Here is a 21,885-nt window from a genome sequence, read left to right as displayed (position 1 = left end):
GATAGGCTTGATGTGGTGTGACTGCTAAGTTTGATTTATGGCTTGTTTCAGACTGTGGAATGGGGTGACTCAGCTCCAAATGGTCCAAAATCAGCAGCTGTTTCAAATCCTTTTACTAAACAATGCAGGAAAGTTGACCCCCTTTTGACCCTTTAACTACTGTAGCAGATTGGTAAAAGATTAGGGCAACTTTGGGTGGTCGAATGACTAATTGACCAATCTGCTGTAAAAAGCTATAGTTTATGTGGTCTGTGACTAAAGCTTTAAATACATTTTTTGTGTCTTATTTTAATAATAAAATACAGTTATATATAGTATATACACACTTAAAGTGCAGTGAGTTTACTCTAAATAAATAATGACATCCATCTTTTTATCACGTCATGAAAACTCTGACCACAGCTTGCTTTTAAAACGGCAACAATTCTCATGTGTACTTAGCAAGTTGTTCCAGCCACAGCCCTTCTGCGGATTTGACCTGTCTCAACGGCCCAGTCTCGCCATGTAATCCTAAACTGACTGGATGATGCTTAATTCATGGATCTGCCGCTTCTCTATGTCTCTATAACTGTACGTTTCGGAATTTAAACAACTAAAACCTTTACATAGTAATTCATATGTCTTATTGTTGGACTGAAACATGCAGGCCTTGGTCTTGTTTTAAAGTGTGAACACAATCACAAACATGATTGAAATCTGATGTTGGACCGACATAGGGGGAAGATCATCTCCCTAAATCAGTACAACCTTTTTTGAACATGTCAAATCATGTTACAAAATAGAAAAGGTGTAACTTTATTTTTAGGATATTGCTCATCCGTCTTATTTTAGCTGTTTTGTTTTGAACAAAATCGTTTTTAAAATAATGTCTTATTTTCAGATGTTCTGATGAACTTTATCCTTCCAAAACATCAGGGATGCTTTACACTCCTTTGATCATTTGTATTCAGGATTTTTGTTTTCAGGACGTTGGTGTGCAGTCAGATTTACTGTCTCTCGTCTTACTGTTAAAGTGGATCTTTGTGGTTGAGACGATGATCCACGGACAACACAGGGCAGCTCGACCCTGGGCTTGCCGGTCGTTTACCAAGTCCTAGTTGACCTAGCTTTCCGTGTAAGGATCTTAATGAGTCTGGTCCTTTGCCAGCCCCGGGTCACCATGGTCCGCCTGCTCACGTGGTAGCTATTCAACACTGCAGGATTCACACGGGGTTGCAGAGATGAGATCTGATCCCTCATTGATGCGAGGATTCAGAGTGGCAGCGTTTGCAAAAGCCCAGATAATATTTACAACATAATTTGCCAGGTCGATCTTGCAAATTCAATGAGGCCTTTTGCAAAGATGCTTTTTCCAGGTTTCAGAGTTCTTCAGTTTATCTATAATGCAGACGCCTTGTATGAGGTGCAAGTTACAACAATTTACCATTTAGTAAATCCCCCCCAAAAAATTCAGAAAAACAGTCAAATGTAGCTTTTTTTTGTCCTGACATTAAAATGGCACTTTCACTAGTTTCTGACATTTGACAGGGTAAGTGTTATATAAATCGATTATCTAGAAAATAATTTACTGATTAAGATGATAAATTAATATTTAGCTGCGGCTCTAATGCTGATACGTGTGGAATTTAGTTTAGCACAATTTTTGTGTTTCCCAAATCCTTACAAACCTTCCTGGTGGATTGTATCTCTGTAAACTTTACACCCCCATTTGTCATAATTTCTTCATTGTGTAATGAATGCCTCCTTTGAACCTATTCATCGTCATCAGTTGTGGCAACCTCCTCTTCCTCACAGCACAGCTGGTGAAAGCCCATTGATAACAATGAAAGAGGCTTTTCCCTTTGTGGTAATTGTTGCTGAGGTAATTTGGCAGTGTGCAGGTTAATCCCTTAATCTTCATCACAGTATGGTAACCACTAACCAGAGAGCCAAGTACAGTCAGTTCAACCTGAGGTACTTACCAGTGGCAGCTCTTCAGCATGGTGAGCACCCACAGCGACTCAGCTAACACCACCCATACATTGTCCAGATTTATTGGAATAGTTTTAAGTAGCCAGGTTCATGACATCAGAGCTCCATTTTCAGAATGAGATATTTAAATCAATGAAGTGAGATGACCCAGCAATTAAGTATGAGGCTGTTTGTGCGGCAGGCTAACTCTTTGTCCTCATGATGGCCGCTCCAACTTTGACTTATGGGTCTGTCCTGTTTTGTGTATGAGACAGACACAGCTCTAAAATGAATCAACTGTTGTGATCTTTTACGTTACAATGAGAAGTGGAAAAAGAATGGTTCATTATTAAACTGTAGAGGGATACATTTCATAGTGGGAAACACTGTCCTTTGTCAAGTGAGCTAAATGTCGTCATGATATGGGATTTGCATCTCTATTTGTGAATAAGTAAATGAAATGAACCAAAATACCATGGATCAGGCATAGTTTGTCACTGCCTGGATTGCATGTTATATCAGAATTTAACTAAAGCCATGTTCTTCGTTACCCTGTTTCACATTGTGAACCCAGATATACTCAATCACAACATTTGGCCTCAAATTTGTCATCAGCATCTGTTCCTAATATCCTGGAAAATGTGTGCAAATAGGCTCATGCATATAAATTAAAAAGAAGTCTTTGGGTGAAGGATTATGACTCATTTAAACTTTAGTGGATGTTGGATTGTAGTTCCACAAATATTCTGCACAGAATTCAGGCCTCGGTGTCCATCTGATCCCACAGGAGGTTTTTTTCTGGCTGCCTTCGATTTGGCATGCGCCGATACTGTGAGATTTGACGGTGTAATTTCCCCTGACAAGATGATGGTTAGTGTTCGTTTGGTCGAGCCAGTCGGTGTAATTCTGTTTGTGTTGATTGTCCGTTCCCATGTTGTGATTGTGTCTGATTTGTCGCACTGTGTCATTTTGGTCTCTGTTCAGGTCTTGGCATTGAACTGCAACAGATCTCTTCCTTTTCTATAACTTGGACTTAAATCTTGTAGTAACAGCTCAAGTGAGGCACGTACTAATTTGCTTGGTGACTATAGCCATGATGTTGTTTGAAAAGGGGTCACCTGTACCTGTATCAATAATGAATTAAAACCCCATGACCATGACAGCAGTGAATATTGAAAACATAAGGACGAGTCGAAGCACTGGCAGAGAGTTTTTTTTTTTATGTCCCTTCTTTTCTGTTTCTTTGCTTCAAGCTTAATACCTCTTCTGAGTCTGCAGGCAGGCAGTGAGGCTTGTTTAACTCACTTTCACAAGTTTAAAGTTCCCTGATGTGTTTGATACACTCCCTGCATTAGTTTTCTCTTCCATTGCTCTTGATTGTAGCTGCTTCCTTTGTTGTGCTCCGTAACAGTCACAGCGCTGTCAAGCGAGCTTCAAAGAAAGCACTCGGCTGCTTCAGTTCACCTCTGCCTTACGACACACCAGGATGGAGACGTTTAGAGGAGGGACATAGAAAGACAACAGCGGAACAAACCCTCATACATACTTGCAGCTTTCGTTCTCTGTCTCTGCTGAAAGCCACTGTATGTTGTCTTTGATGCATCACCCCTGGGATTAGCTTCACACACAGGAAAGAGTGCTCGGCTACTCAATATTTTACAAGGAGAAACTCAAAAAAGGACTGGTGTCCTGGCCTGTGAGGGCGCAGTGATGATGGTCGAATGAATGTGTCGACAAAAAAAAGCACTAAATACTGAGAAAAAACTATGTTCAATTTTGCAGCAAAGAAAGAAATTGATTAATATATAAATTGGCTTTTACCTGAAATGTTCTTAGAGAGAAAGGGTTAGCCTTATCGAAATGTCATCAAGAAGAGTTTAAAGCCTTCACTAAGGTTTAAACAAAAATAAATAAGGGGGCATTTATTGTGATAATTATCGATATCGTTTTATCTGGATCTAGTGTTTGGCAATATCATCCACAGATACATTTTTACATGTTATTAACATCTCCCTGTGTTTGTTCTCTTCCAGTCCTGTGTGCAAAGAACCTGGCAAAGAAAGACTTCTTCCGTAAGTAAACCCTATTTTTACTAGATTATTCATTCCCACAGGAAGCCACTGATACAAATAATAGTAGGTCAATTTTTGTTTAACGTGCACACAAGCATAGCACTATCACAGAGAGGGAAGTCAGAAGACAGCAGAAGGGTGACTGAACAGGTTTGACCTGTTTGAAGTATCAATGCTGAGAGGTATATAGTTACATTTAAAATACACAGACATATATTGTATTCATATAAACGCTATGTAAACACACATGGAAGAATCCGCTATTAGATTGCCAGCTGAATAAGATGCAGTGTCAATATTTCACACGAAAGATTCCCATAGAAGTATGTCTTCTTACCAATATTCACTTGTCTCTAATGACAACCTTTCCTGAATTATACTTTCAGAGGTTGGACAGTTATGTTACATTGACCCAAACTAGACTAAAATGAATTTCCAGAATTAATCTGAGACAATATGACAGGTTCATTTTACCATGATTTTGTTTTTTGTTTTACATTTATATAAATCTGTCTCAGATTGAAGCAGTAAAATGTGAATCTATAATCAATATAAATGGACCACTTACCTGGTTTCATGACCCTCATTTGGGTCAGACACTTCTTGGCTTGGGTTTCTATTAGAGATCAAGTTCAATGACACAATTTAACAGACTATCCGACAAGTCTTAAAAAGCTAAAAAGCTTTTTCAAGAGGTTGGAAAGGGTCTTTATTTAGCACCTATGCAAAAATAGGTATGTGTGATGTTTGGTTAAGAGTAGAATGTGTGAAACTGCAGATGCTAAATTAAGTCTCTATGAATGCAATGTTTGCCATACATTGACTTATTTTCTGGCAGCCTGCTACTAAATCAACACTGACAACTAGTATCGATGCTATTTTAGTTTTTTTGCCATTTCACATGGGTCAAATCTTATCTCTCTGCAAAGCAGTGCATTAATTTACTAAGCTCCTCCTTGCCCTCTCCCTGTCCCTCTCCCTGTCTGTCCCTCTCCCTCTCCCTCTCCCTCTCCCTCTCCCTCTCCCTCTCCCTCTCCCTCTCCCTCTCCCTCTCCCTCTCCCTGTCTGTCCCTCTCCCTCTCCCTCTCCCTCTCCCTCTCCCTCTCCCTCTCCCTCTCCCTCTCCCTCTCCCTCTCCCTCTCCCTCTCCCTCTCCCTCTCCCTCTCCCTCTTGTGACTTCAGTCCCGTGGGTGGGATGTTGAATGTCTTCACAACACGTGTGGGTTAATGATGACCTCACTAGGTTTAGATGTGCATGAACAAAACCACCTCATTTGCCTCTGTCTATTTTTCAGGGTTGCCAGATCCCTTTGCCAAAGTGGTGGTGGACGGTTCAGGACAATGTCACTCTACAGATACTGTGAGAAATACGCTGGACCCAAAGTGGAATCAACATTATGATCTGTAAGTCAACAGGAGAGCCTCTGAATGCCTCATTAAGAAACACATGCAGTGTGTGTGTGCAGTTAAGTGTGTGTGAGGAATGAAACAGTATAGAAACCATAGCTGTCACAAAAAAGTTGCATGCTGGTTTCGCTCTCTATTATGTCTGCGTGTGCAACTGCTATGACAAGCGTTTCAGGAATGTAGATTGTTTTGTGTGTGCAGATACACCCATCTGTGAACCCTTTGAGACGTTTTACATGTGAACAAAACATCTCGTCGAGTGAGATTTTAGAAATTCCACAGCCCAGGCTTCGCCAGACATTCATATGAGATTATTGCGGTAAAAAACAACTCGTACAAATAGATTCATTCCCTTTTGCTCAAATAAGAGATTCTAACTATTTTGGTTTTTAGAGCTTGGGTTTTGTGTTGTAGTTTTCTTCATTTATCTGAGCCAAATGTGGCTTCACAAATTGGGACTTTTCAAAAGAAATTGCAGAAATTTCAAGTTCAGCTTCCAACTTCTCTGAAGTGAATGTGACTTTGTTCCACTACCATATCGTCTAGACCAAATGGTCAATAGATAGATAAATTAGATTAATTTAATTGTTATTCAGTTTGAGCAGTTATAATGAATACATTTTTTGGTCAATAAACATGTCACAGTAAATTTGTTAATGTATAATTTGCATGAAACTACAGACACATTGGCCTCTCGGCTCACACACTTTCATTTTCCAACAAACACCTGTTTCGGAATGCTTCTTCCCACCTGTCAACTCATGCCTCAGATCCCTCCTTCTTTTGCATAATTCTCTCCCCTCTACTGGATCCCCACGCTCTTGTAGGAGTATGTTCCCATCTAGTGAGCCCTGGCCTCTTCCTTTGGTTCAGGAAATGACTAACATGCCACAGAAAGCAGATGGGAGTGTGGGTTTGGCAGAGAGCCAGCTCACACACCCCTGTCTCGAGCCTTCAGCTTTAGGAGTTGGGGTCTTTTCCCACATGACACTTATATTGCCAGATGCCTTGATGCTCTTTACTGGGAATCAGAAAAGATAAACGAAAATATTTTTTACCCACAACTGATGCTCTGTGATTCATATTTATGTACTTTACAGAAGATGTGTGAGAACACATTCATCCAACAAAGTGTTTAATAACATTTGGGACGTGTTGACTTGAGAGTTCTTGACCTCACAGTATTACAGAGGTCTGGTTTTGGCCGGTTGTGTCCTCATGTTTAGCCGCCAGTTTTCAGCTTTTCTTCAGCACAACTTCTCACATTACTTTAGTTGGATGGATAGATTCTGTGAGCCTATATCCACAGTGATACGTTTTTAGTTTTAAAATGCATCAGTTTACCACTTTTCTAACCTTCAATCCACACGTTTTATGAGCTGTTGAGCCCCTAAAACAGAGAACTTTGGGTACGCTGTTGCCCCTGTTTGAGCTTAAAAAACGCTGGGGCCGTGTTGGTGGAAACAATGACACAATCACCCGCATTTGCTTCACGATTGATTCTTATTAATCATTTCTCGACTGCAGCAGTGAAGCAGTAAAGGCACCGCGTTTTCTTCCTGTAACAATTTCACCTCTTTATCAGTCCAAGCAAAGAAATCGCTTTGCAACATTAGTTTTTCCCCCAGTAATAAAAGGCTGAGCAGACCGATGGCGCAGCTGCAGTGAGTTTTAAGTATCCTCGTAGCGATCCAAAAATGCATTGAAAATAGTTGCCAAGTCGACTCTCATCGTCAGATCATTACCTACCACAAGCCTTGGAGTTGTGTATCGCACACATGCCCACCCACTGTAAAATCAAAAAGTGAGTAACTCCAGACTCTTGTAATTGTTTAAGCTGGGGAATATTTCTCTGCTTCATTCCTCTCTGCCTTGAGTTGGCACCGTCAAGACCTGGGTTGACTTGACACTGGGGAGAACCTTATTAGCAAATAAATGGTTTGCTCTATGTCTGGAAATGTGCAACGTCATTATTGTTTACTCATTAAGTATTTTGTCTTTCTCAGTCCTAAGCTGACAGCAAAGGTTCAGCTAACTTCAACAGGCATTTTGCCATGCGTGTCTGCATTGGATCCAGACCTTTTTATTGTTATTGCATATTTCCATCAAGAGACGCAGCACAGATTTGTGAGAGCCGTGTCCAGAAGTAGAAGAGAAGTAAACAATTTAAGAGTAAAATAACAGCCAATCTTAAGGCAAGTTAGAAAGAATACTAAAGGTACTTGATATGAACAAGTCAGAGCTGTAGAATGCCCTCTGGTTTATGTTTCCCTTAATAGATGTTAACAAATGAAGGATGTCCAACATAAATATAAAAAATATCCAATCTGGAAAGACGTAATATTTTTTATTTCCCATGGTATCATATGATCCGTTGCAATAAAGATTTGGGGAAGTCCTGCAGGTCTGGAATTGGTATGTTCTTGAAAGCTAATCTGAATTTGACCCATTCATTTCCCCCTCCACTGCTGTTGTCTGTAGGATTAAATGTGCTTATCCTTATTTTTGTTGTTGATGTAACCACCTAATAAAGTGTGTGTGTGCATGGGTTTCGTGCATAAGAGATGGAGATAGATTGTTTCTGTCTTGTCTCTGAGCTTCGCCACCATGTTTTGTAATTAATGAGGAGTTTTCCTGTTCTTGTTTCCAAAATAGATTTTAGTGTTTTTTTCTTTTTGAAATTAAACCAAACACAGTAAACGAAAAAAAGGAATATGCTAAGACGACCCGGTGAACCCTGCAGAATTAATTTATCCTCAAGGGTTATGTTTTCTTCTACTTGAAATTTATATTTTACCAGCATTCTGGTATAATGTTTTTGTTGTCATCTAGCAGCTATTGTGTTATGGTTTCCAAAAACGTTTGTCTTCATAAAAAATTAAGAAAACCAAGTCAAGAAATGTTTTTAATTAAGGATAAGATTTTTGCACAGATATAAAGTTATTGCACATGAATGTGCAAAAATGAATGCTCCTTTCAGAAATATTCTCCAGTTCGTCCTTTTGTCTGGATAAATCAAATTTAGTTTGTTTCCACACCAAGTATATGGTGGTCTTCACAGTTTGTAGTCAGCCATCTTTCATCTAAAGAAGACAGGGAGTCTGCTCAGTCTGTAGATATACTGTCATCCTCTTTCTACTATATTCTTTGAAATCCAGTTACTCCTTTTAACACTTCAGCTCTCGCCATCTGTAGACATTTTCTGCTTATAGTCATTTTGCAACAATTAAGTACTTGCAAAATTAAACAATGACGAGGTTCCCGCCCACTGTTTTGCTTCTGCATTTGTGAGTGAGTAAATAGCATATTCGTCTACCTGTCCTCTTGTGCTCAGACGCTCAGTCATTGTTTTGTCTGCCTTTTCAGTTCTCCTTTTTTTTGGTGCTTCAAGTTCCCAGCTTTGCACAACACACCTCTGCATCACATTTACCTTTTAATCTCAGAACGGCACCATGGGAAAGGATGAGCATGAGACTAAACTTAGAAGACTCATTGTCCTCAGAGAGATGATTAGAGCAGCATCAGAGCAAACAAAGAGCAGCAAAACACATTGAAACATAAAAGCACAGTGCTAAGAGCAAGTGTTGGTTCAAGATTGGAAAAATATCCTAATTGTGGATGCAGTCTAAATTCAACTTATCCAAGTAAACAACAGCATTGCACAAATGAAATTCAAGTGAAATCATTCAAATGCTTTATTTCTTACATCAGTGAAGAGTCTACAAGTTGTGAAAAGTCATTTGTAATGTCACCTTCATATTATGGTGTGGTAGGAGGCTTGTACCAGATTCAGCACAGCTTTACCTCTATCGGCCTCTAGTCTGTAAGTAAGCGTTAAAGGTTTTCATCTCAGTGCAGTCGTCGTTCCATTTGTTATTAGACTGTGATTTGTGCTAGAATGAAATCAACATGTTCAACAAAGCACCGGTATATAAACACATTGTCAACAAGATGCTACCCTGCTATACTGCATCCTGATCAGATTGTGCTCATACTTTAACTATAGAAAACCGGTTGTAATTTAGTTTCAGTTGCAACTTTTTTATTTAGCTCACATATTAAACCTATATATTTTGTTTAGTAGGGAAACCCCTCTCCTTGTAAGATATATACAGCTAAACACAGAGCTCACCATCGGATCTAACTGCTAGGCTGTAATTATGACCGTGTGTTTGTGTGTGTTGTAGAATGATTTTACATTCGAATGTGGAACTCTTGTGTGTTTACTGTACGAGCTGTCTGGGCCTCAGACAGCGGTGGGGCACTTCACGGGAACTTCCTCTTTTCTTCAACCACGACTAGACTGGACTCAGCTGTGCTAAATCAGCACACACACACTCACACTCACACACACACACACACACACACACACACACACACACACACACACACACACACACACACACACACACAGTTTGTTTAAAAATCAACTAATCTACCTCATTACACAGTCTGAAAGTCTACACTGCAGAAACAGCCAGCATTCTACTCATGCTGTCAGGGGAAGAAGCTACAAAAATCCATAATAGAAGTTTAAGTTTCATGGTGTATTTTTAGTCAGCCTGTGAGTTTTTAAGGTAGAGTTTTGAGTTGATGGAAAATATCTCCTTTAAGTGGGTGGTTCCTGCAATTTGCCCTCAAGCATACAGCATGCGCCCTATCTCACACCTGGTGCCAAGCGTGAGGCAAGTTTCACACTGACGCACTTGTCATTTTCCTGTGTAGTGCCCATGTTGTTACAGCAACAAAAATATGCACTTGCCCCCAGCTGACTGTCCACTGTTGGTATGTTGCTTCTAGAGGCAATGGAAAGCAATTGCGCATTTGATCAACAGAAACCTTTGATCAACGCTGCAGTATCTCACTGGTATCTTAAGGACACATTATCAAGGTAGTTATATGGGCCAACATTGGTGGATGCACTGCTGAAAAGTTACACAGATAATTAGCTCATGCTCAAAGTTTCTCTTTTACTACTTAACAGCCCCCCGTTTTTATATCAATCTGCCAAGGTGCCAGCCCACCTGGCTTTTAAAGGTAATGGGAGATGGAATTCAGGTTGTTTTATTGCATGTGGCACCAAAAAAAAAACCATGGTTAATTCCTGAACTAAGTGCATCCCTTTTCAATCATGAACCTGGTGCAGTGAGCCCTTTTTCCATCATTAAACTCACAGAGGTGGATTTGGACACGCCCTACATGCACTTGTGCCTTAGATCATGTGCTTGGATCATTAAATGTCTCAGTGGATCCTTTAAAATTCTGCACAGAATTACACTACTGCAAATCACTCCTCACTTTGTCATCACTCCTCTTTTCTGTGTTATTGACTTGTTTTCTCTTTCTCCCTCTCTCCCCATCAGATACATTGGAAAGGCAGACTCCATCACCATCAGTGTGTGGAACCACAAGAAGATCCACAAAAAGCAGGGCGCAGGTTTCCTGGGCTGCGTCCGCCTCCTGTCCAATGCCATCAACAGATTAAAAGACACTGGCTGTAAGTACCTTGTACTTGTTTGTGTATTCTTGGGTTCATACTCTTTATCTTTAAACTCTTACTCAAAACAGGTTACAGGAGTCTGGTCCCTTCATGCTTCCTCTGCATACTCAATGTGACCTTTACTCTAAGGTGCCAGCTTGGCTTGTTTTGTTTATTACGATGATGTTATATCTGTTGTTGTAATGTAAACCAAAGAAGAACTCAGTCTTGTAAACTAAGGTAGACAATAAAGTTACTTAGATTTGATATATGCACATACATGCTGCACTGAACACACAGTCAGATTGACAAATGTGTGGCCCAGACCTACTGACGCACATGTCTTGGAACTAGGGGGACTGTCTTTCCTGTGCCTCTGTTCTATCTACCTACAGCAGTGTGATAGCTAGCTAGCCTGCTGCTACACGTTTCCCGCTTTCGCGGCGCTGCTGTTGCACCCCCAGCTCGTAGCCTGTCACTGCTCCTGTGCCAGCCATTCAGTGCCTTAAGATTTATGTTCACAGTACACAGGCATCTCCTTTAGGCGACACATATCAGAAATATTGCCTGGTATAGACATCTGGCACCTCGGACTAAATCAATAGTCCTGATTCATTATAGAGCAATAAAACGTTCTGTTAAGGAAATAAATAGCTTTTCCTCCTGGCAGCATCTTTCTGCTCCTGTTGATATAGTTATTGTTGCTGTTTGGCACAAGATACCCTTTGATTCCCAGGTGATTCAGACTCGTATTTTCTCTATGCTGTCCACATGTTCACAAGCTTGTTAGCCCTGTCTGCCTTGTTGCCAGTACTAATCAGTTTATGCTTAATAAACTTGACTGTTGCCCATACTGTCAAATTAACATTCCCTCCACTCATTCTCATCCTTTCATTCAATATATTTTCCTGAGCCATCATAAACACACAGTCACATATGTGCTAGAACAACCCCATAGAGTTACATTTGTCTTCTTTCTTTCCATATATCCAGCCTTTTCTCCGTTTCCATTCATCTGTTCCACACATTCATGCCCCACAACCACTTGAGGAGTTGTCTGTCTGACTATAATTGCCATTTGTTGGATGCTTTTTTATTCTGACTGCATAGTTGGATTCTTCCATAAATGTAGGCAGTTGTTCGGTTGACCCACATGAAACAACAGCTTCGAAACTGTCAACCTAAATTCTTCACATACAAGTTTAGAATAGTTTCCAGCAACCTTTTTGTTTCCTCCTAAATAACATTCTTGGCTCATAAAGTTTACCCCCTAAACCAGCAAGACCCACAACAGCATCAGTGTCACCACAAAAACGGACCTCGACTGCCACGGAAGCCTGGTGCCTCATGATTTGCCCTTAGAATTACCCACAACTCCCAGAAACAGGCAGTCTAGGCTCCAGTTAGGCTCCAGACCAGCCACTTACTGTACAGCAAACATGGCAGAAATTATACTTTCCCTTAGCCACAGGAGATGGACAGAGAGACATGATGTGTGACAAGACACACGTGCTCACTGCAGGTCTTTGTCCTGTGTGCTCTAGTCTCATGAAAATCTTTGTGAATATTTGAATGTTTCCATTCTAACCCAATATACACACGCACAAGCTCTTATACGAACTCTCAAACCAAAAGGGGATCCAACGATACTTTGCAAGAAGTCTGTCTGGCTCTACACTGAGCTCCACTTCCTGTAGCGTTGCAGACACAAATCCTCTGCCCCACTTCTGAACCCACAAACTCAGTAACACACACACCAGTTTTTTCTAAATAACTTGGCTGACTCCACTGATGTGTGAACCCTGCTGTGGACTTGTTTGTCGTATTTATAGTGTTGATGGAATGATTAATTATATTTGCTGATCCATCATGTTTTTACAGACATGCATGTATACACAGGCAGAGACAGCTGTTCAGGAGCTAAATGAGCCAGTGAGTTTACATGCACATGTTCACACACATTCAATTACTTAGTTCAGTATTACACACATTTATCACAGCGCTGAGGTATTGTATAGTGCGGTGAGGGCTCGTGGTTAAAAGTCTGTAAATGTTGTGTCTCTCTGTTTCGCTCTTGTATAAAATAAAAATCTGCTTACTCTAGCCATGAAAGGCTCAGACCTTTGCTGTTTAGTCTAGACAAGTATCCCTAACAAATGCATACACACACACACACACACACATATAGACACACATATGAAATCTTACAGGCAATATGTAACAAAGGCTTGACAAATCCAGTCACATGTAGACTTGGAGTATCTATTTATCTCCCACTCACTCACTCACTCACTCACTCACTCACTCACTCACTCACTCACTCTCCCTTTTATGCCTCTTCTGCGTATTTGCCTTTCTCTCCCCCTATCCGACCCTCACACTGTCTTATGTCTGTCTATGTTATGGTTTTTCAGGTAAAGCATTAACGCACACTCTGCATTGTTAATAGTAACAATTGATGCCACTCCTGGTCCTAGGGCTGGTCAGCTGGACTGTGTTTGTATGAAAGTGTGTGCGCGTGTGTGAGACTGCAATGTATCTGTGCCTGGATCTTGTTCAAATTCTTCCTGGGTTGTGTTACTGTGCTTTCTATGTTTGGCAGCGCTATCATGTTCTGAGCAGACAATGACTTCTTACTTTTCCAAAACAAGATGGCAAATATTTTGTCTAAATTCTGTGACATTTGGTGTCTCCATTTTGAAATCCTTTCATAAAAGAGAATGTGCAGAGGCTTTTCTTCAGCAGGGTAGATTGTTGTATGGGTATGCTGTTTTATAGGCATACTTACATGAAGACTGTTTAATAAATATTAAATGATGAATTTTCAAACAAAATTTATCTCAGCTTGACAATAGTGATGACTTAAACAAAACAAGAATACCACTTGCAGGAGCGCATACCTCCGCCATGGCCTAATCATTCCCCTTAAATTCAATCAAGCTGCACCAAAGTGCACACATACATTCCCCTAAATGTGCCTTATTTCTTTTATCTTGATCCATGAATTAATCCCTGAGAAAGTGTTGGCATGTTTCTGACTCATACCACCTCCTTCCACCAAGTTTTTTGGAAATCTGTTCAGCACTTTTTTGTGTCATGCTGCCAACTATCAGACAAATACAGATGAAAACACAACTTCCAGTAGGTAGTTATATAAAAGCCTTCATACACAACTCAGTTTGGTCCCTGTTGGTTATGATACTGGATTTCGTTTTAATTCAACCTCCTTGATCAAAATTCAACACTGTTAAATACATGCAACTGTCTTTTAAAGATAGTTGAATCATTCTTAACTTAAAACATTGATTTCTTATAGTAATAGTAGTAACAGCAATAGATGCCTGTTAATGGACACACCTCCCTAATACCTGTTGGACCAAAAAACATTGTTGTTGAGCAAAAATGTTGAATTTGGAGAAGTGTTAGCCACAACACAATCGGAGGTTGTTTGACAATGCCCTACACTAGGCAGTAAAATATCTGTGGGGCAAGCGCACATTCCTGGTAGATTACTTTGTTTCATTATTTCCACTGTTTGGCATTGACACTTATTTTCTCCTTGCGGTCCACTCGGTCACGCGCTTGTTGGCATCTTGCGGTTCTGTAACTCAGTGTAAATATTTAAAAGTTATGCATGAGTCTAGTATGTGAAATGTGTCCGTGGTTTTAAATGGGGACGGATGCTGAGTAAATGTGTTGTTTTTTTTCCTGCAGATCAGAGACTGGACCTGAATAAGCTTGGCCCCAATGACAATGATACTGTGAGAGGACAGATAGTAGGTAAGAAGCTCAACGTACTGTGTGGCAGAAAAAAGTCGATTCATCAGTTTGTGTCTTATGTCATCCCGTGTATTTTTGTAAAATTAAAATGGTGTAAATTGTATTTATGAGTCAAACATACTCCGGACATTTTAGGGTCACAGTGTTTTAAAGCGTTGATTTCATTATTGCCTTCAGGAAACGGACTATTTCCCTGCATGTGTCCCAATCCAAACTGTGAAGACAGAGTTTAGATATTCCAATTAGCTAAATCATCCTAAAATTCTCCTGCGTTCATGTCTGAAAAAAGGCTTATGTCTGGTTGTCTCAGTGCATTGTTTTATTTAAACATTACAAAACACAGCTTGACCCAGACTGTCTCAATCCTCTGACTCAGTTCATTACCTAACCACCAAACCACACAAAGCATTTTGTGTTTACTCTCTGGCTTTATAATACAAAAACACGTTTGATATCTGTCACCTATGAAACAGTCTTTTTTTTTTTTGTCTTTGTCTTTCAATGATATCAGAAGAGAAAAGGAATCATGGACAATATGAAAATATCACAAATGTATAAAAGCATTTGTAGAGATTGAATCCATGCTCCATGGGGAGTTCATACAAAATGTTGACTGTGCTAAATATGAGTCGTCAATATTTGAGCTGTGAGGGTAGAATTATGTTTTATCTGCTGTCTTTCTTGTCCTTTACTGTAGTAAGTCTCCAGTCCAGAGATCGCATCGGGACAGGAGGGCCAGTGGTGGACTGCAGTCGTCTGTTCGACAATGACTTACCTGATGGGTCAGTATGGTTACATGTTTTCCTTTAAATTAATATAAAATTGATTCAATCGATTCTCTGGAATTGCCTGGTTAGGAGACTGCAGAGTAACAGTAACATACAAGTTGTAGCATGTATTAGGGCAGGGCAGTAGCTTGAAAAGTCAGGGGACCACTAAGGTCGAACTGAAATGTGATGGTCTGAGCCGCAGAGGGATTCTACAGAGGATCCGCCTCACCAGCTTGTCCCACACTTATTGATGTTGCCTAGCAACAGAGCTGCAGTTGGACCTGACAAGAACATTTTTAAGCCCCTTGTTTTTTTAACACGTGCAACAGTGCACATGTTCAAACTGTTTGGTTGAATTAAAGCATGATACTCAAGTATCCGATCTCGTCGCTTGCTGGCGCTATTACCTTTTTGAAAGATTGTTTTTAACCAAATCCACCTGTTGGAGCCTTTGTTTCTCTCGGATGAAGGCATGAATTTGTCTGCCACATTTGAAGTAGTATTCGAAATGTGACAGTCCTTTGACACAGTCAGTCTTGAAATGTAGTCTTTAAAGGATGTAGCCACTGAAATGGGGAACAATAACTGTGAATATTACTGCTACTGTATACGTTTTCATTGTGGACATTGATTTGTTTATGTTTCATTATGATACATTCTAACCTGTTTGTCTTGACATGTCATGAATCAGGTGGGAGGAGAGGAGGACAGCTTCTGGAAGGATACAGTATCTGAACCACATCACACGTACCACACAATGGGAGAGACCTACCAGGTACACCTGCACACACGCAGACATCCCCGAATATCACCTCAGATGATGTAGACTAGTATAAAAGTGAGCCATGCAAAAATGCAAGCTTTCCAATGGCTCAAATCTTGTCGTCTTCAACATGCCACAGTGTGTAGTGCAGCAGTCACACTATTGTAATCCACAACAAACTTGACCTTTTACAGAAAAGCGAGGGGGGTTCTATTGAAGTGCTTGTACCTTCCTGCAGTTTCCTTTTCAAAAGAAAAGAAACCCTCCACTTAGCTCAACTCACAACACAACAATAACAGTCTGTTGGTCTGCACCACACTCACACACACACACACATACACACACACCTTATGAAACTAGCCAGCCAGTTGGGCAGCCAGGTTTGACTTGGCCCCTGTTCCTGCAGGAACAACTGTCGCCTCCCTACTTGGCTCATATCAGTGGAGCCTTTTGGGTAGTATCCAACAAAAAAAAATAATAGCACCAGTCCTCCACCGCCTCACCCTCTATAACTCCATATCTCTATTGTGGTCCCAAGGCAGCAAAGCACACAAGGTATATGGAAATGGTGAGGATTGTCAGTTTGGGATTGTGTACGAGGATTGAAGACAAGAAGGTCAATGAAAAAGACTGATGACAAATGTAATGTCGTCCATCAGCTATTTGTGAGAGCACTCATTGGAAGGGAATACTTGAGCTTGGCTCAGAGACTGGGAGAACTAGTGGAACATAGAGACCGGACAATAGAAAGAGGGGATAGAGGTGCAAATTCATTGGGCATTGGAGGCAGAGGGAGTTGAGGGGGGAGCAGGTGGGTCGACAGCCAGACAGTGGTCAGACATTCATGTCCACACACACTGAGTCAGTGAGCCAGTCTGTTTGTGTTTTTGTCTGCTTATCCGATATCTGCTCTAGATGTCCGACACAAACACACTTTAATGTTCTACTATAGTCTTCTGGGTTGCATTGGTTTTTGAGACCCATAATCATCCGTAGCACTTTAATCCTAACTGTAACCATGAAATATTTTATTTCCCCTTGAGGACTGATGACACACACTGTTTTCCAATAATTACAATACACTTGTGTTTATGTCTAGACATCACAATAAGAAATACAGCTGCAACACCTACTACTTAAGCCGTGTTACACCAACTCCCAGTTGCATACCTCTTTGCACTCTTCACAGCCAGGTTCCTGCACGTAGAGCTAAATACTGTGCACAGTCACATCTGGTCAATAAAGACGAAAGTCATTCAATTTATTTCCACCTGCACACTTGTCAATTCATTCATCCAGTTCCCAGCAACAAACTTATCTTTTATCCATATGCTGTAAAATGTGTCTAATTTCAAATCTGTCATTCAATGTTTTTTTTTGCAAAATGTAGAAATATGGAAACTAGAAAATAGCACTAAAGAAATAAATCAACTCTGAAGAACCCACAATTAAAGGGACCATAACCTATTTACACATGAACATGCATACTCTCTGTTGTCGCCCAGGCCGGCGTCGGAGTACTCCAGTCCATCAGGGCGTCCACTGAGCTGCGTGGTGGACGAGAACACACCAGTGATGACACCCGTCAATGGGGCAGAGGCCAGTGTCCCGCCAGGTGAACCCAGGATCCAGGAAAGACGGGTTCGATCGCAGCGGCATCGTAACTACATGAGTCGGACACACCTGCATACACCGCCGGACCTCCCCGAAGGTTACGGTGAGTGATGGAAACACAAAGACAAAAGCAACCCCTCTACTAACTGAATATCTGTTTATATGTCATTCTGTAAAAGTGTCTCATTCACGGTCTCACATCATATTGTCTAGTTGTGATCATACGATAAGCTGCTCATCCCCACGCAGAACTGTTGTGAAACAAAAGCATCACATGATCCGATCACACAGCAGCTCAACTGAGAGTTGGGGTGTTTTTGGACGCTTCAGGCATATCGCATTGTACAGATACCAGAGTTGCTGATGAGGTCTCAGGTCATACCCGAACAACATACAAGATAAACAAACCTATAACATAGTGAGTTGCTCTTATGCTGTGTCTTGTTTGGCGCCTGCAGGCTTTTATACTTTTAATGACGAGAATACAATTTAAGTGCTTCTTCTTTCATCTTGTCTTGTTTTCTCTCCGTCTGTTTCTTTGTGCTCTTTCTCTTTCACTCTCACTTTATCTGTTAATCCTCTTCTCCTCCTCTCTTGCTCTTTCCCACAGCACCACATCATCACAACTTCATTCAAACCTTACTGTGTGTTAATAATCAGCCTCTCCTCTCCTCTCCTCTCCTCTCCTCTCCTCTCCTCTCCTCTCCTCTCCTCTCCTCTCCTCTCCTCTCCTCTCCTCTCCTCTCCTCTCCTCTCCTCTCCTCTCCTCTCCTCTCCTCTCCTCTCCTCTTCTCTGTTTTCAAACACTTCCAGCGTTGGAATGTTTTAGTTTTGCAGACTGATACTCTCACAGCGAGGAGAAGCAAGCAAAAGCAGAGTACTCAGTTCAGAAAAGGCCCTTTAAGTAACTGGTTGTTCCTTATTGTACTGTAATTCTTCAGCTGACCGTACGACATTCAAATGCATCGGAAAAATAATGCAAAAGCTGAAGAACATTTTTCATAGTCGGCCACAGTGCGCCCCACAATACCCACATAGTCTGTAAAATAAAGCATTATTCTAAGTGTGCGGTTGTGTGCCAGTGATTTAGAATGGCACTGTTGGACCTCTGCCCCCCTTTTGAAATGTCCTGCTGTGTCCACTGAGGCTGGCCGAGGTCGGACAAAATGAGTCACTGATGCCCAACAGCTAGTGAGCTTTCTTCTTCAGCTGAACCCTCTGAACTGGTGCCTGGGTGTGGTAGGAGAGAGCGTGAGAGAGAAAGAGTGAGTGAGGGAAAAAAGGGGAATGTGTGAGGGGAGAAAAAGACTGGGAGAGGTGGGTCGGAAATGAGTTGTGCCAGTAGGAAGTGGGGGTGGTGATGGATTAGTGGGTGAATATACATACATGAACACCATGCCCATGCAACACACACACACACACACACACACACTCCATTCATCAATGGGTGAGATAGAATCAAAGGTCCAACAAGCCAGTGACAGATTATAAATGAGAACCATTCTCCTCAGATTTCATCTCAGTGTCCCCAGCTCCCTTATTTGTCTACAGTATATTATATTAGTGGGTTTGGCTTAAACCCTTTACTCTCCATTTCCTTTGGTTTTAGAAATTAATTGGACCGGATGATTTTCATCACACACACACTAACCTTAAAGAGAAAACAAGGCAACAAGGATAAATCAAGGAACTCTCTGTGAGGAAACAGACTCATGGAAGTCTTTGATTAATCCCCCCTCGCGTTTTTTATCCCCCCATACTCTCGGGATAAGCCCACTGGGGCCTGGACGGGAACTAATTGATTACATTGGCACACACCTCTCACAAACTCTTTGTTCAACATTGTCCCAGCAGTTTTCTTGTCACGTCTATTATAAACAGACTTCCCCTTCTCCAGAATACACACGCTCACTATCTGCACCGGTGCCCACCGGGACTCCATTGCACAACAAGAGTCGCTGCAACAGTTCCAAATTGTTTCGCTGCTGTTTTTGTCTTTTGACAAATTTAATAAAATCCACTTTCTTTTGTTTTTTTTTAGAGCAAAGAACAACTCAGCAGGGCCAGGTCTACTTCCTCCACACACAGACTGGAGTCAGCACTTGGCATGACCCCCGGGTACCCAGGTAAATTTCTTTGCATTTTTCATTGTGTATTTTAAACAACTTAATTGTTCAGACCTGCCTGTTGGAATGGGGTGTTTACTAGTGGTGATACTGGTTGCAGCATTCTTCTGAAACTTTCTGAATACTTTTCATAAAAACTTGAAAACTTTTCTTTATTACAATTCAAGTGCGTGGCTTATATAAAAGTTTTGAATTACTTATTTACTTATTAATTATAGAAATAACTGTTGGATTGTTATTCAATTTTTTTTTTTTACATTGTATGTCAGCTATTTCAGAAGTTAAGCAATTGATCCAATCTTCAGGCCCAAGTTCCCACCTTTCAAAATAAAAGCTCTGTAATTCTGCTCTGTATAACGCACGAAGGTTGTGCTTTCACTTTGAAGACAGATTGCATAAGAGGAAGTGATAATATGAATGTTGTTGTCATGACAGATATCTGAACCCATGATACCCATGAATGTCTGTGACAGTCCAATATGCTGAAATACAAATAGTGAAATATCCAAATGATCAGGTTATATGATATTATTGCTGTCTGGCCAGTTTTGGCACGCAAGTTACAAGCCTCTGCTCTAGTTTATCTGAGGACAAAGACATTTTCAACTCCGTGAACATCCTGTCTTTTAATACATTTTTGCCCTATTACACGTATTACATGTCCAAATTGCAGTAAGCTATTTCTTTGGCCCTTAACAATACACAAGCCGAGTGTGAAGCCAACCAATTGAAGTGTTCTCGAGATAGGAGTTCCACATAAAGACAGAAAAATAGAGGTTTCTGCAATTAGTAGATAGATTAGTGATTCGTATCACAATTGAACATATTGACTTGAATATATAATAAATGCTCCACAGTGCAGACAGCCTGTATTGTTTTAATCCCTATATACGACCTGACATATATTCCCCAAACAGACAAAAGTAAGCTGGATGTGACTGGGTTGAATCAGATTTCCCATTTAATTGCATAGAAACAGTCCTGTTAGTCAAATTTCATGCTGAAGTCGGAGTCAGCCAAAATACTGACCTCTGAGTCCGACACCGAGCGACAAGAACATTTCTGTACAGATGTTGATCTGAACACAGTGGTCCTGCATTCCATCAAACTATTTCACCAACTCTCAATAGTCCACTAGTTAACTCACCGGAGACTGCAGGCAGTGCTATTGCGTTACGTTTTTGGCCATGTCACGGTGTAGCCGCTGCTCGGTGATGAAGCACATGCGTGTAACGTCCAACTCACAGCAGCAACCCTGGGTTTGGTCATCTTGGACAGAGCCACTAAAATGACCCAGTATTTTGTGATGAGTGCAGCGAGGCATGTTCTTTGTCCCTGACTTCACACAAGGACAAAGTGTTCACACACACACATAATCACAAGACCTCCTGAGGCTACGGCCTTGTCCCAGATCAGGACTTTTCTACCCACAGAAATGTCAGTGTGCTGGACAGAAGAAGAATCTAGAAATTGGAGCAGTAACTTTGTCAGGTGGCTAATGGCCATGTTCATGCTGCTAATGGTCCTGGGTCTTTTGATTGTATGATTCTTGTGAAGCTTCTGTGAAAATCTTCATGTAAATGTTAACCCAAATCAAATCCCTCATATATGTTCTGTCACTAAATCAGTAGTTGATGGACTAATGTTGGGTTGTAGTTATTAAAATTATCCTTTGTTTTAAATTAAGGATTTATTCAAGAGGGTGTTCATATTTATGTTGTTTAGAAAATAAATTAACTAAATATCATACGTGAGGACACTTGTGTCACTGCTGCAGAGCAGGATGTTTAATTCTAAGATAAAAATCGGAACTTTGTCAATACCGTACTCAATTATACAATAAAATACCAAATAATGTTAAGAGGACATTTTCTCCCATCTGAGACCATTCAGTCATATAAAAAGGCATCATAATTCGAAATTC

The 21,885-nt window shown here is 40.8% G+C and overlaps 1 protein-coding gene across 1 annotated transcript in view; it reads left to right on the top strand.

Moving 5' to 3' along the window:
- Nucleotides 1–21,885, top strand: part of LOC133021724 (E3 ubiquitin-protein ligase SMURF2-like) — a 62,127-nt gene that overhangs the window by 20,692 nt on the left and 19,550 nt on the right. The window contains exons 2-9 of the mRNA XM_061088692.1: nt 3,984–4,022; nt 5,318–5,426; nt 10,793–10,926; nt 14,623–14,688; nt 15,386–15,470; nt 16,150–16,233; nt 17,727–17,938; nt 19,877–19,961. Of these exons, the coding sequence (XP_060944675.1) occupies nt 3,984–4,022; nt 5,318–5,426; nt 10,793–10,926; nt 14,623–14,688; nt 15,386–15,470; nt 16,150–16,233; nt 17,727–17,938; nt 19,877–19,961 (814 nt within the window). The remainder of the gene's footprint in view (nt 1–3,983; nt 4,023–5,317; nt 5,427–10,792; nt 10,927–14,622; nt 14,689–15,385; nt 15,471–16,149; nt 16,234–17,726; nt 17,939–19,876; nt 19,962–21,885) is intronic.

The sequence above is a fragment of the Limanda limanda genome, chromosome 2, assembly GCF_963576545.1.
Source record: "Limanda limanda chromosome 2, fLimLim1.1, whole genome shotgun sequence".
Taxonomy (NCBI): Eukaryota; Metazoa; Chordata; class Actinopteri; order Pleuronectiformes; family Pleuronectidae; genus Limanda; species Limanda limanda.
This window is presented reverse-complemented; position numbering and strand designations above follow the sequence as displayed.